We start from the raw sequence: 14,841 nt of genomic DNA, 5'->3' as shown, positions 1-14,841 counted from the left end.
ATGCACATGTTGCAATTATTGGCTCAATGCAATTTAGGTCGAGTGCCAACGGGTTTCGGGTTGGTCCTGATCAGGTTCTTCTGGCGAGATTTGGTTAAGACACCTCTAAATTTGGTCGATACAATTTCATAATTTTGAATTTAATATAATTGAATAAATAAATAAATATATATATTATCATTTTTCGAAAAACATTTTAATTAGAAATAAAAGAGCATTTTGCTGCATTAGATAATCATCTTGGTGACATTCTAATTTTATTTTTCTTCTAATATATTAAGACTCTAAGTTTTGTATTATAGGGACCAATTTTTAGAACATATATGCTTTTAAAGTTTATTCAGAGAGAGAGAGAGAGAGAGAGAGAGGGAGATGGGGTCGTCGACGGTGGGGTTGGCGCCGGGGCTTTCTCGGAAGCTGAAGAAGGTGCTGGAGTGTCGGACGGACTCTCCGGATCTGGTGTCGTCCCTGAATACTATGTCGACTTTCTACTCGGAGAACGCCCCTCGGTCTCGGCGCAACCTCAAGTCTTCCATTGAGACCCGCGCCCTCCAAATCAACCTCGAGTTCCTCCAGGCCTCCAATGGCGCCCAGCAGGCCCTCGATCGCGTTGAGGACGAGGTTAATGCTCTCTCCGATTGTTGCGACAGGTAAGGCAAAATACCTATTTGCTTAAGATGAAATGAGATCTCACCATAAATGAACAAGTTTTGCAACATGCCAGGATTGCAAAGGCATTGAACAGTTGCAGCGCCAGCACGGGAGACATCATCAGTACCACCGAGAGGCTCAAACAAGAACTTGAAATTACTACTCAAAGACAAGAGATCGTTTCATGCTTCCTTCGTGATTATCAGCTCTCGAACGACGAGGTTTAATTTTGCTCCTTGCATGTTGTTGGTGCTTTGTCTTTGTGGATTGAACTCTTTCTTCTGTTTATGCTTAATTTCTAGCGGTTCTCACAATTTGTAGATAAATGCACTGAGAGATGAAGATCTCAATGAAAACTTTTTCAAGGCACTTTCTCATGTTCAAGAAATTCATGCCAACTGCAAGATGCTGCTGAGGACACACCACCAGGTAATATACTCTCTGTCGGTCTCTGTGCGTGTATGTGTGTTGTGTGAGATATATCACCTGGATCTCCAATTTATTCTTGCTTACTAAGGAAGAGAGAGGGAAATGTATGACACTCATTCTATGTGTATTCGTCTTAATGGTTTCTTGTGCCTAATGCCTGGTGTCAAGAAATGGTCTCTGTTTTGTCATCCGTAAGGATTGTCACCGTAACAAGACTAGCATTCCTATTGAGCTCTTTAAATTTGGTTTTTCTTCAAAAATTTGAAAAAACTCATAAAGAGTCATTTAACAAGCTCTCTACTCTATTTCAAATTTAACTTTGATCAACAAGGCTCTTCAAGTACCAAGTACCAAAAAGTGGAAGTTATTAATTTTTTAAGCTTATATATTCATTTTCCTTCTCTCTCATCTACCAAGAACAAAAAAAGAAATAAGAAATAAGAAAAAAATAATAGTTAGCAAGATATAGTGAGCTTGATATTTGGTTCCTTTTAAAAGTGACTCTCAAAATTTTAAAAAGTGAATTTTTCTCTTCAAATTTAACTTTTATTTGAAGAGCTCAATAGGGATGCTCAATGTGGCATGTATAATTGATTTCAGATTAGGGTGTGCCAACGGATAGATCTGAATGGTTGGAGATATGGTTCTTGTGTTGTTGGTTAATTTTTTATTTGTTGTGCTTCTTTCTTTCGTTTTATTGTGAGAGAGTAACTGTATTTTTTCCTGCTTTTATTGAAATTGAATCCATTCACATGAGGGCTTCTTTACAGCGGGCAGGCTTGGAGCTCATGGATCTGATGGCTGTATACCAAGAAGGAGCCTATGAGCGCTTGTGCAGGTGACTTCTCTGAAATAAATGAAGTTTCAAGACATATATTAGTTTCCACTTCTTCTCCACTTCCAAACTGGCACAATAGATAAACTTAGATCTAATCTATTTTTCTTTATAAACATTATACCTCTAGTTCATGGAACTAAGCTACTGCATCATCATGTAGGTATTCCTTTGCTTAGGTGCATTAAATGTGTGGCTACTCTCTTGAAAAGGTCATGGGATAATTATGATTTGCACAATCGTTGTATTGAAAACCATGTATACGTTATGATTAACGCCTTTGTGGTTGACCATGGGTAACCTAATCCACCTAAACTAGAGTGAGTTTTCTCTAGTCCAGAAGAAAGTGCCCTCAATCTGCAGGATAGAGTTTTGCAGTTGCAGTTTGAGGACACTACCAAGATCCGTCACCTGTTTGAGTGTGAATTAAATCCCTAAGTTAGTTGGTAAGACTTGAGACTGGTTATTCATTGTTGATCTACTTTTTTACCCTTTTGTTTTAACTAACAGTGCTTGGTTACACTTGGACCTGTAAGGCATTCTCTTCACTGCTAATATTGCTCTGCAGTATGATCTTCTTAGGCTGACTGTAATTGTCATATGTTACCGGTTTACTATATAACAATCTTGAAGCAAAATCATTTTTTTCCCTCTCTTTCCTAATCTTTCTTCAATTTAAAGTCTCATTCAATCTTTTTAGCTATGTTGGCTTCGCAGCTCTTATTTCTTTCTTTCTTGTTTTTTCCCTCCCACCTAGGTGGGTTCAGGCAGAGTGTAGAAAATTAGGTGACACTGATAATCCTGAAGTTGGTGAGCTTTTGAAAACAGCAGTTTGCTGCCTCAGGGAACGGCCCGTCCTTTTCAAGTACTGTGCAGAAGAGGTAATTCACTGGATAGCTTGATGGTCAAAAAACTTGAACATGTGACTTGCCTCATAGTTTTTCTAGTAGCTTGTCATAAAGTATTTATTTATTAATCTTACAGGTGGCAAATATGAGGCATAATGCATTGTTTAGAAGGTTTATAAGTGCCCTTACACGTGGAGGGCCTGGTGGACTGCCTCGGCCAATTGAAGTACATGCTCATGATCCCTTACGATATGTGGGGGACATGCTTGGGTGGCTACATCAGGTGTGACATGAATGCCTTCTGGTTTTTGGTTCTGGCCTTTGTAATGCTGCATTTTAAATATGTAGTTATTTATTTGTTGTGTGTGTGTGTGCGTGTATTAATTGTGTTTTCTTGCTCTCTAAGCAGGCCTTAGCATCTGAACGAGAACTTGTTCTTGTATTACTGGATCCAGATGCTGTGGTAGATACTGGATCAACTGCAAACCGATTTTTAAAGAGCCCAGCTGGTGATTCTGGGAAGCTTGAGTCTGACTTGATGTTTGTTCTAGATAGAATTTTTGAAGGAGTTTGTCGGCCGTTTAAAGTGAGAGTTGAACAAGTTTTACAGTCTCAACCTAGTCTTATAATTTCATATAAACTCAGCAATACCCTGGAGTTCTACAGTTACACAGTGAGTTGAGCTCTTTTTCTGTTATGATATTTTTAAATGTCTTAGTTGCCATGTTATAACTATTTATTGACTTCTAGATATCAGATTTACTTGGGAGAGAAACAGCTCTCTGTAATACACTTTGGGCGCTCAAGGATGCAGCTCAGAAAACATTTTTCGATATTCTGAAAACTCGAGGAGAAAAGCTTTTACGGTATCCTTCCCTTGTTGCAGTTGATCTTTCCCCTCCACCAGCAGTAAGAGAAGGAGTTTCCGTGCTTCTTGAAATAATTGAGACCCACAACAGCATGATGGTTCCTGCTTCAGGGAATTTTGATCCAGTGATATCTGCTTTACTTGATCCTATTATTCAGGTTGTTTTTGCTTGATATTTTCTTGTAGATGTCATATGCAGATATGCTTGATAATTTGCAGGATGCTATAACAAAAGTTGCAGAAGTTTTCAAGTATGCTTGATGTTTCAATAAAATGTCATTATATGGAGAGCATTTTAAATGTACAGGTGTACTTGTCCCAAAAAAAAAAAAAAAAAAAAGATTAAATGTACAGGTGCATATTGCTGTGGGTTGGGGTGGGAGTCGGATAATTCGGTTACGAAAATGGGGTTTTCGCATTTCGCACCGCCATTGTCGGTAAAGTCGAAATTTTCACCGACTTATTCCGCCAACTTATTGTTCCATTACCGAATGGTGGTCGGTAATGTCAGTAAGCAAAGAAATGGAAAATTGGTCAGCAAAGTTGGTCGGTGTCGGTCGGTAAAGTCGGTTCGGTTAGAAAATGTTATTCCGCCTACCGAACTGAGTTTGTCGGAAATAGAAAAAGTCTACCATCTACCGGCCATCGGTTAAGTGGTGTCGGTCGGTTCTCAGTCGGTAGGCAGTTAATTTGCCCACTCCTAGTTGTGGGGTAGTGTAATCCTGTAATCAAGTGCTGCCTATGAATAGGATAGTTCACTTAAAGTAAGAGGCTCAGGTTCGCATGCTGAGCCTTGTCAGCAAAACTGGTTGAGTCAACCTGTTCTATTATGTTACCACAATGCAAATGTCACAGTGAGCAATTTCTTTTATCAGTACCTTCCTTTGTTAAACTCATATTTCTGGACTTGATCTGGTTGAAACTATGTTACTCAGTCTTTCAAAAACTGGTATGCTAATTTAAAACATATTGAAATACTAAATTAGTTCTTCACTATATGTCTTATCAGTTCAGATCACATTTGAGGACTTTTGTAATGTCTTCTTTGGTATAGGCAATATTTGAAACAAAATTTATTACTTGTGATCAATGCAGTTGTGTGAGCAAGCAGCAGAGGCACACAAATCCAAGGGGGGCAGTTACTCATCAAGAAGAAGTAGAATGAGCTCTGACTTAGGTCAAATAAGTAAATCATCAGTTGATGCTATCTTGTCGAACAACAGCTCTTCTTCATCTTCCCAGGTTCGTACTTGACTGTGTTCGTCCTCTTCAAGTGTTTCTGCTTGCCAGTTTTCAAAATTTTCCTTTGCCAATTTTAGTTTGTGGTTTTCAACTCTTCTCCTGTCATGATTTTTGGTGGATATGAATGAACATGCATGCTACTTTCTGAATTAACATGCATAGCTTTTCTACCCACGAAGTGGTCTTATATATTAATCCCTATGCTGTTGACAAGTTTTTTTTTCTTGTCCTTTCTTTTTTTCTTTTGAATGTTCAAAATAATGTGATGTTCTTCTTGATTGCTTGTGCATAATAGTGCCTGATATCATGGATTTGTGCAGAATAACGAAACTCCTTCCAAGATCTTCCTAATCAACTGCTTGTGTGCCATCCAACAACCATTATGTGGACATGAGGTTGCAGCTGAATATGTGAAGAACCTGGGGGTGATGATAGATAATCACTTGCATGTGCTTGTGGAAAAAGAAGTTGATGCCATCTTAAGAAGATGCGGCTTGTCACAAAAGATGCATCACTTCCACAGTTCACTCAACAAGGAGGCTGGCAATGCGGTTATTGGGGGCCCATTAGCAGACTTAGAGGACACATCTCCTTCCTTTCTTTCAGAGTGCTTGAAGACTTTCTTTGGGCTTATTTTGGGAAGTGAGAGTTCTCTGCCAGAATTTGAGCAGATGCAGGTTCCTAAGCTACGCTCGGAAGCTTGTATCCAGGTGGCTAGATCATTGGCTGAAGCTTATGAGCTTATATACAAGGCAATCATGGATCCTGAGAATGGCTACCCAGACCCTAAGTCACTGGCGAGGCATCCTCCAGATCAGATAAGAACCATTTTAGGAATATGAAGCTCTATAAACTCATAAATTTCCATCTACTTCTTTATTGTTTTCTTGTAGTTATAAAAATGCATTTTGCTTCGTGTTATTTTACCTGTGGTTCATACGGAACAACCCCTTTTTCGCAACAAACAAGTTGTATTGCCCGTTTGACTAGTATTGCGTAGGCAGTTTATAGATGAGTTGTTTGCACATAACGAATAAATTGGTCATTTATTTATTTCTTTTTGTGTGAAACTGATGGATCTGCTGTTGCTAGTGTAAATTTTGGTACATGGATAACATAGTGATTGTAGACATTCATCTTCTGTGGACTTGGATGAAGCCTTCTCCCTTTTCTTTTTCGTTTGGTTACTCCAGTTCTCTTAGCGAATTATCCAACTAAACATTAGCGATGCATATAAAAGAAAAGAGAGATTGTCCCAGAACATTCTTCTAGGAAAACAACCAAAAAAAGAAAAGAAAAGAAAAACAAAGGTAAGTAATGTTCTTTGCCAGTAGAAATTGCTCTTGCATAATCAGGTATGACGGGATAGTTTGAGAATGGGTTAGCTAAGACCGACAAGTCACTTCATGAACTGATCATTGGAGGTTATCCTTTGAATTACCATGCAATTTGAAAAACTTTCCAAATTCTAAAACATCTCAATTTCGTCATCCGAACTTTCAATTTAATGCAATTTACGTCCCTTCGTCAGTTTTTGGACGTTAAAAAGTAATAAAATGAACTTTATACTTCTGAAATTTTTATAAAATTTCAAATTTACTATTAATTTTAAATTTAAAATAAAATAAAAATTGAAGAGTAATTTTGTCTTTTTACTGGTTTTTGTTATGGTTTAATGGTAAAAATTGACGAAGGAAGTCAATTGCGTCAAATTGAAAGTTTTTAAAATTTGGAGTTCTTAAAACGCGTAGTAGTTCAGGGGTCCTAAGTGAAATTATTCATTTATTTTTAAAAAAAGACCAGTAACTACTAAACCTTGTTACGTCAGCTTAATGGGGCATTTTATAGGATGTTTGTGTAGTATGTAGCATTTCATCAATAATAATCTCTATCGTTTATTTATACATTCCATAATGAGCATATACTTGGAATTGTGATCATGAAGGTATGACATTAGTTGGTATATACAACCATATACCACCCTTGTTGGATGTGGCCCTTTGAAGCACCTCTAGAGGCTCTAACAAGACTTTTGACTAAAAGCTCCTTCAAGAAATGTGAGGTTCAACATAACGAGCGCCCAAATTCAAACTGTTTATTTCAAATTGCTTGGAGAAAGAGACTACTTTCTCAAGCAAACTATCCCAATCTTCATTTCTTAATTTTTTGAGGAATGCTTTTGTATTAGAAATTAACTACATAGCATTCAAGATGTCTTGAGATTTTTATTGCAAATGTTAACAAAGACAATCAGTAGTACCCATGATTTTCCTCATCAAATGTAAAATGAATATGAATTTGAGTGATGTAATCATTTTATAAGTAGCATTAGCATCCCCACGTTGAAAGTAAATAGATCATTCTTTTATAATCTTTTTAAGCACTGAACAAGCAGGATTAAACAGCCTTCTCCTTAGTAGGCTACAAAAAGAATGAAAATGAGAACTCCAATGAGAATGACCAACTTGTTTCAAAGTATCAATTTAGTTAACTCATTTTCCAGTTTCAAGTTCATCATTAGATATCAAATGTATGATATCTGCTTTTTGAGCATCTTGCAGTTCACGATGACATTTACATGAAGCACTAACTACAATGATAATGAAATTAAATTTTAGAATAACTCATGAACATAAGCGTTTATGTTCATGAGTTTAAAGAATAAAATATCTTATATTCTTTCTCAAAATTGTCTTGATATTCAAAGTATTAGGATATCCTTGTGCATACTAACCGATGTATCTTTAACGTATACAATATCAAATAAACGTTCTTGTATAAAATCATCTTTGTTAACAAATCTCAAAACAATAGACATTTGTTTTCTTTTAGAATTATCTCGTGCCTCATCAATAATAATGCAAAATTTTGAATCACCAATTTCTTCACAAATTGCATCTCCCACCCTTTTTGCCAAGACATGTAAAATATCGTTTTGGATATGATGTGAAGTATATTTTGCATTTTGTGAAGCATTTTCTAAAACAACCTTAGCAAAATCCTCGTTGTAAATGGACACAAGTTTTATCAACTTAAAAAAATTGTCACGATTTTTTGAATCGGAACCTTCATCGTGACCTTTAAAAGCACATCTTTTAGATGCTAAATACCGAATATAATTGATTGAAGTCTACAATCGCAATCGATTGTTCAATTTTTTTTCCGAAGTTTGCTTATCTATCACCTTATCAATATGTTGAGATTGGTCCATCAAATTGTCACAACACTTAACAGTATTATTATGAGGTGAACATGTCTCATTTCCCATATGGACCAAAAAAGAGCAATGCATACCATCATTAACTTTCTTCCAATTACGAAATCCTTCAATAGTAAATGCACTACCTCCAAACCACCCCGTTGGCTTTTTAACAAAAAGATAGCAAGGTAAACAATAAGCAGCATATTTTTCAAAAGAATATTCTAACCAATTAAATTTCTTATACCAAGATGATTGAAATCTTCAGCGATTTTTTTCAATTCCCGAAAACGGATATCCAAAACTATTAGAAGGAGTGAACCTATATAGACCAACTTTAAGATAAGCACATATAATTTCAACATGTTGATTAACAGGATATTCTAATATTTGAGGATGTAACCCTGGATTATGTTGTAGAGTAGAAATGTCAAGTGACTCAACTATTTGAGATTCAATTCTTGGCATCTTAAAAGGTGATGCAACCTGACTTGGTCGGATGCAAAGAAAATAGTAACAAAAAGAAAGATAATTAATTCTAGACCTTCAGTCTATCAAAGATCTAAGAATTTTTCTCAAAACACAAGAGTCTATCTAGGGTTTAAGGAAAAAACACAAAAAAAAAAAAAAAAAAAAAAAAAAACTCAACTCTGAGTATTCTTATTCAACAAAACTCAAATAATATCAAAAGCTGCCTCTTACATATTAGGTCTGTTGTATTTATAACAATAAGCAAACTTGAAGCAAAAGTAAACCTAAGCATATTATGGAAATTTTTAGAATAATAAAGGAAAATTACAATTAAATAAAATTTTAATTTAAATAATGTAAATAATAAAATAAAATAAAATATCTTTGATTGCAGGATTATTGATTTGCTGGGATAAAATCTTCATTATAGTCTCCAATAGAGCAATCAAGTCTTTCCTTGTTGGATTATTGCCTTTATTTCCGTCCAGCTTGTCAATCTTCTCTTTGCAGCCCGCTTTGATCTACTAAACGTCCGAATTAGCCAAACCTCATGAAACATGACTTTGTAGATATTTGAATTAGCTTTCCAACGCCACTAAGCTTGCTCAAATCCAATATCCAAAACTCGAGATATAACGTTTTTAGTAAAACTCGTCAGGTGCAAATTTAACCAAAATAGCTAAAACTAGCTTGCATCTTTCTCACCGATTTGGAGAGAATTCATCCAAGAATTCACACCCTCATTATTGCAGTCTGTAGGGAGTAAGTTCCACCCGTTCCCCCCTACATCATTCTCCCCTTGTTGGAGAGAATTTGTCCTCAAATTCGAAAAGTTCTTTCCATGATCCTTCGAATGCCCTGTCAACTCGTTCCACCCTCCCGTCCTCAAGATCAAGATATACGTGATGCCCCTAATCATCGGGAGACTGTGATGATTATCTTGAATGCCCCGCGCATCACTTTTCCAAACACCAGGCTTGTCGTGCTCTTCTCGTCTCTCCTCCGCCATACAGATATCATCATAAATTTGGTTAGAAGAATTTGACAAAATAGCATCTACTACAGGGGAAATCTACTTTCAAATCAAAGACCTCTTTTTTAGGGATTTCATCAAGCACTTGATGTATAGAACTCACCTCTTCATCGGAATAGGTGTCATAGTTTGGTGGAATGCCCAATCTACCAAGCAATCTTCCTCAATAAATCCATCTTCCTCCTCCATAACCGATTGACTCCTAATCACCGCCTCCTCTTTAGGCACCTTCTTTCTGTCAATTTTTTCTGTCACAAGGAACTCTTCGAGTTACAAGCAACCTTAGAATTCCGACATATCGAGTTTGAACTCGTTCACCCACCGATTGGCATGAGCTTGCACAAGGAGCTGAGGTCTATGTGTTCGGCGCTCTGCAAAAGGGTTCCTGGATCCATTCCCATTGTGACCACCCATGTTGGATAATCGGGTAGTGAAAGCTTCGATTTGATCCCTCATAGCCTCGAATTGATCTTCCACATGTTGCCAACGTTCAGCGATAGATTTGCCTTCCGCCACTGCGAATCACGGTCTTGGTTGGCAACGACAACCGTTCGGCCCACCACTCATGTGTCGCAAACGAATCGCCGGTTGCTCCTTACGTGCTGGCTCCGTGCGCACGTACACTTCGTTCATACTTGCACAATGATCACCCCTCCCCATTCATGGAAGGTAACTTGGGCTCTGATACCAACTGATGCAGCGTGACTTAGTGGGCTACAACAAATAACATCAAGAAAAGAACGGATAAATAATTCTAGATCTTGAGTCTATCAAAAATCTAAGAATTCTTCTCAAAACTATAGAGTTTATCTATGGTCTGAAGGAAAATATGAAGAAAGCTCAACTCTAAGGCTTCTTATTTATCAAAACTGATTCATAAACAACAACTGCATTTCTGGAGGCTATAAACATGTATGGGGAAAATGTAGTTTACCCTCCTGAAATTTCAGGAGTTTTTCAATTCTAACCCCCAAAGTTCAAAAATTGGCAATCTACCCCCCTAAAGTTTCAAAAATTGGCAATTTAAACCTTCCGTTTAATTTGTCCGTTAAATTGGACGGAAATTTTTTTAAAAAAGCCTAAGGGTAGTGATGTAATTTTATAGATTTTCGTCTATTTTGACGGAAAGATTAAACGGATGATTTAAATTGCCAATTTTTGAAACTTCAGGGGGATGGATTGCCAATTTTTAAACTTTTGGGTTAAAATTGAAAAATTCCTGAAACTTCAAGGGGGTAAACTGCATTTTTCCCAACATGTATTTATAGACCCTCAAAACCCAAAACCTAATAAAACATGAAATATAGACTCCTAAAACCCTAAACATAATAAAACACGAAATAAAGTCAGTTTACCCTAAACAGCCCTATGTGTTCGAACGGGACATAATACCGTTCGAATGGGACTTGACTTAAAACATAGAAAATGTGCAAATAGCATAGGGCTATTCGAATGGGGTTCGAACGGTTCGAATGGAGCCTTCTGCCAGCTTCATCCGATCTGCATCATTCTCCTCAGGTTGGAGAAAATTCGCCCTTGAATTCGCATCCTCATTATTAAGCTCGTAGTGGTAAGGTCCACCCGCTTCCCCTTACATCATTCTCCCCCTGTTGGAGAGAATTCATCCTCGAATTCGGATGGTCCTTCCCGTGATCCTTTGGATGGCCAATCAACCCACTCCATTCCTTCCTTTTCAATATCACTCCAATGTAGCATCCTACAATAAGACTCCTCTAATCACCATAGGGTTGTGACGATCATTTTGAAGGTTTTGCTTGCTATCCCGAGATGGACCAAACTTCGGATGTTTTGCCTTCTTTGCCTCACACACTATGAAGATCTCCAAAGAAAGATCAATGACCCCTTTTTGTTATGGCATAAAATCCTCCTCTACCAAATAAAGCTTTTCATAAGTATTGTTAGAAGAATTTGATAAAATAGTATCTATCCTAATGAAATCAACATAATCAAGTTTGCCAACATTAAAATCAATGACTAGGCTCTCATTAAGCATATGGTGTGTTGAAATGTCAAGCAAAAAGCTTTGATACCCAAGCATATCAAAGCTTTTTGCTTGACAGTTCCACACATTATATGCTTGATGAATAAAAAGCCTCATAGTGAGCTTTCTTCATATTTTCCTTCAAACCATAGATAGACTTAAAGGTGTCAACCCAGTCCGGTTTTCCACTTTTTGGCTAAAACTAGAGACCGCAACCGGGGTACCCCGGTTTTTGGTTTTGGGAAACTGGAACCGGGAACTGGGTCCTAGTTAATCGAGGTTCCGGTTACCGGCCGGTTCCGGTTTGCACCCGGTCCAGTAACCAATTTTTTTTTAAAAAAATTGTTTTTTTTTTTCGCTTTGTTAAGCGCCAAAATATTCATATTTTTGCCCTTAACTTATCTGTATTAATTCCTTAGTTTTGTTACTTTGTACAATTTTATTTCATTTTTGTATTTTCATGGTTTTATAGGTTTTTGGAAGAAAATGAAGTAAATCTGAAAGTATCAAGCTTAAAGAGCAATTTTGGAAAAAGCTGGAGGCTTTGGTAGTGCAATTGATCACAGTGGAGCTACAATTAAGCGCACTACAAGCAAGGACTAGACAAGCGCAAGGCATGCGCTCGTGCACACAAGAAGAAGCCTTGATCGCATTTGCGATCGAGCGCCCAACACAGAAGATCGATCGCAGTGATGCGATCGATAGCACATGGGATGCGATCGATCGCACACAGGATGCAATCGAGCGCACCCGTGAGTGAGGCGCAAGTCAGTCGCAGCCTTATTCTAGAAAGTGTTTTCCTTTAGGGTTTTGAAGCCTTGTGCGAACTATGGCTCAAACCCTTCAATTTTTAAGGTTTCTAGAGTGTTCCGAAGGCCTATAAATAGATCGTTAAACCTTTTGAATAGGCACACCATTTCCACGGAGAAGACTTGGAGCTCTTCAAGTTCAAGTTTCGAGTTTATTCTTTTCCTTTTTATTTTATTTTATGAAGATGTTTAACATCAAACTCATGTGTAACTAAATTACTTAGTAGGGCTAGATTGAAGCCCTAATTATGTTTATTTAATGTTTCAATATTGGCGCCTTTGTGATGATAATGTTGTGATATTTAACTTTATTAATTCTTATTTTCTTAAATTCCTCATATATGTTGTTTGATCAACATATGCATATAGTATGGATTAGTTAATAAGAGTAGACCTATACAAACCCAAAGCTTGCAGAAACAAGGATAGGATGTAAAGTAGTTATGGGTTTAAAGAAATAGGGGTTAAGATTGACTGTATGTAAGTTCGAAACTGGACTGAATCATGAGTTCCTTAGTCCTAGAAGTACAAGTTTGCTTCATGGACATAGAGTGGTAACACGTGCCCAAAAAAATCTTATAGACACGCTTAATGAATCTGGTGTGCCTCCAAGGAAGATAATGTCAGTGTTGAGTAAAGAATCTGGGTGTGATCATACTGTTGGTGGTATTGAATGATGCGAATCTCAATTGACGCGCTTTTGAGACCCAACAAACAATATTGGAATAGGGACCCAAAAAAGCTAAAATTCAGATTTTTGATAGAAAACCTCACCCAACGTTTATAAATGAAACGCGAACCAAAGGTATAAAGTAACAACCATCAACCCAATGATTATAATTGAATCACGAATTGAATGTATAAAGTTTGAATGCCACAAGGAAGAATCCTTGATAAGTTCACAAGTTCTTTGAATAACCAAAAGAAGACGCAAGCCTCACATTTTTTTTTAATTTTCAGTCATCATGTCCGTTACAATGAGTGCATGCTATTTATAAAGCATGGCTGAAAATATGACTACCTGCTTGCTATGGAAAGGAAATTAAATTAGTTCCAACATTGGAAAGTAAATAAAGTAAAAAAAGGACTAACTAATAAAGGCCTAAAATTAAGGTTGATTTGGTCTGAAATTAGCAGCTCCTCCATACCAAAAATAGACTGAAATTGGCAATTAAATCACGCCTAAGGAAGGTCTTGAAATAGGTAAGTCAATCAACCAATTAATTGGCATGTAATTTGGCAAGTCAATCATCCAATTAATTGGTATGTAATTGGAAAGTCAATCAGCCATAATCAAATATTAATCCATGCCATTGCTAAGGAAATTATGCGCAATCAGCTCCATCAATAGCTTGGATCAAATTTATTACGCCTTCATCTCCCTTTGGGCCAAGCTTGAAATTCTCCATTTTAGAACTAGCTCAAATCTCTTGAATCAGCCCATTAAGTGCTTCTTTGATCTTCTTGGATCTTACTCAAGTAATAGGCCCAACTGGAACATGCAATGGATCCTTTAATGGTGCTTGTTAATTCTCATCATTCCCCTTCTCTTCAAAGGATTCGTCATCGAATCATTAGCTACATCAAAAGGAAGAGGACAATTGTTTTGTTTTTTTTTTTTCTTTTCTTTTCTTTGCTGACGTCTCCTTTTTTTTTTTTTTTTTTTTGACCTTGGTGCACGATGCAAAACAACAAGAAGGAATAATGAACACAAACGGAACAAGATAGGATGATAACAATAAACAAAAGATAAAAATGATAGTAAACCTGATTTGAGAGCATGTGCTCTGATACCAAATGATGCGAACCTCAATCGACGCGCTTTTGAGACCCAACAAACAATATTTGAATACGGACCCAAGAAAGCTAAAATTCAGATTTTTTTTTTTATAGAAAACCTTGACCCAACGTTTATAAATGAAACGCGAATCAAAGGTATAAAGTAACAACCCTCGACTCAATGATTATAATTGAATCACGAACCGAAGGTATAAGGTTTGAACACCACAAGGAAGAATCCTTGATAAGTTCAAAAGTTCTTTGAATAACCAATAGAATAAGCAAACCTCACTTTTTTCTAATTTTCATTCATGATGTCCATTACAATGAGTGCATGCTATTTATAAAGCATGGCTGAGAATATGACTACCTGCTTCCTATGGAAAGGAAATTAAATTGATTCCAACATTGGAAAGTAAATAAAATAAAAAAGGACTAACTAATAAAAGCCTAAAATTAAGGTTGATTTTGTCTGAAATTAGCAGCTCCTCCATGCCAAAAATAGACTGAAATTGGCAATTAAATCACGCCTAAAGAAGGTCTTGAAATAGGTAAGTCAATCAACCAATTAATTGGCATGTAATTTGGCAAGTCAATCATCCAATTAATTGGTATGTAATTGGAAAGTCAACCAGCCATAATCAACCATTAATTCATGCCATTGCTAAGGAAATT

The 14,841-nt window shown here is 36.8% G+C and overlaps 1 protein-coding gene across 2 annotated transcripts; it reads left to right on the top strand.

Moving 5' to 3' along the window:
- The first annotated feature begins 318 nt into the window (after positions 1–318).
- Positions 319–5,926, top strand: LOC132187169 (oligomeric golgi complex subunit). Of its 2 annotated transcripts, none has more exons than XM_059601389.2 (10): positions 319–650; positions 746–872; positions 973–1,080; positions 1,851–1,918; positions 2,673–2,796; positions 2,900–3,046; positions 3,173–3,436; positions 3,514–3,789; positions 4,727–4,873; positions 5,194–5,926. In XM_059601389.2, exons 1-10 carry the CDS (start codon positions 373–375, stop codon positions 5,713–5,715), a joined length of 2,061 nt encoding a protein of 686 aa, XP_059457372.2. In that variant the 5' UTR covers positions 319–372; the 3' UTR covers positions 5,716–5,926. The 2 variants fall into 2 exon arrangements, with proteins under 2 accessions (XP_059457372.2, XP_059457363.2); XM_059601380.2 differs by having other exon boundaries at positions 725–872.
- The last annotated feature ends 8,915 nt before the right edge of the window (positions 5,927–14,841 follow it).

Source organism: Corylus avellana, chromosome 2 (assembly GCF_965113065.1).
Source record: "Corylus avellana chromosome 2, dhCorAvel1.hap1.2, whole genome shotgun sequence".
NCBI lineage: Eukaryota > Viridiplantae > Streptophyta > Magnoliopsida > Fagales > Betulaceae > Corylus > Corylus avellana.
Note: the sequence above shows the minus strand (reverse complement) of the source record. Positions and strands in the feature narration are given on the sequence as shown.

Bases quoted from the DNA above. Each gene is read 5' to 3' on its own strand.
- LOC132187169 (XM_059601380.2), top strand. From the start codon at position 373: ATGGGGTCGTCGACGGTGGGGTTGGCGCCGGGGCTTTCTCGGAAGCTG. The intron at 2,797-2,899 runs GTAATTCACTGG...TTAATCTTACAG, and splicing joins TCAAGTACTGTGCAGAAGAG to GTGGCAAATATGAGGCATAA. The intron at 3,790-4,726 runs GTTGTTTTTGCT...TGATCAATGCAG, and splicing joins TACTTGATCCTATTATTCAG to TTGTGTGAGCAAGCAGCAGA.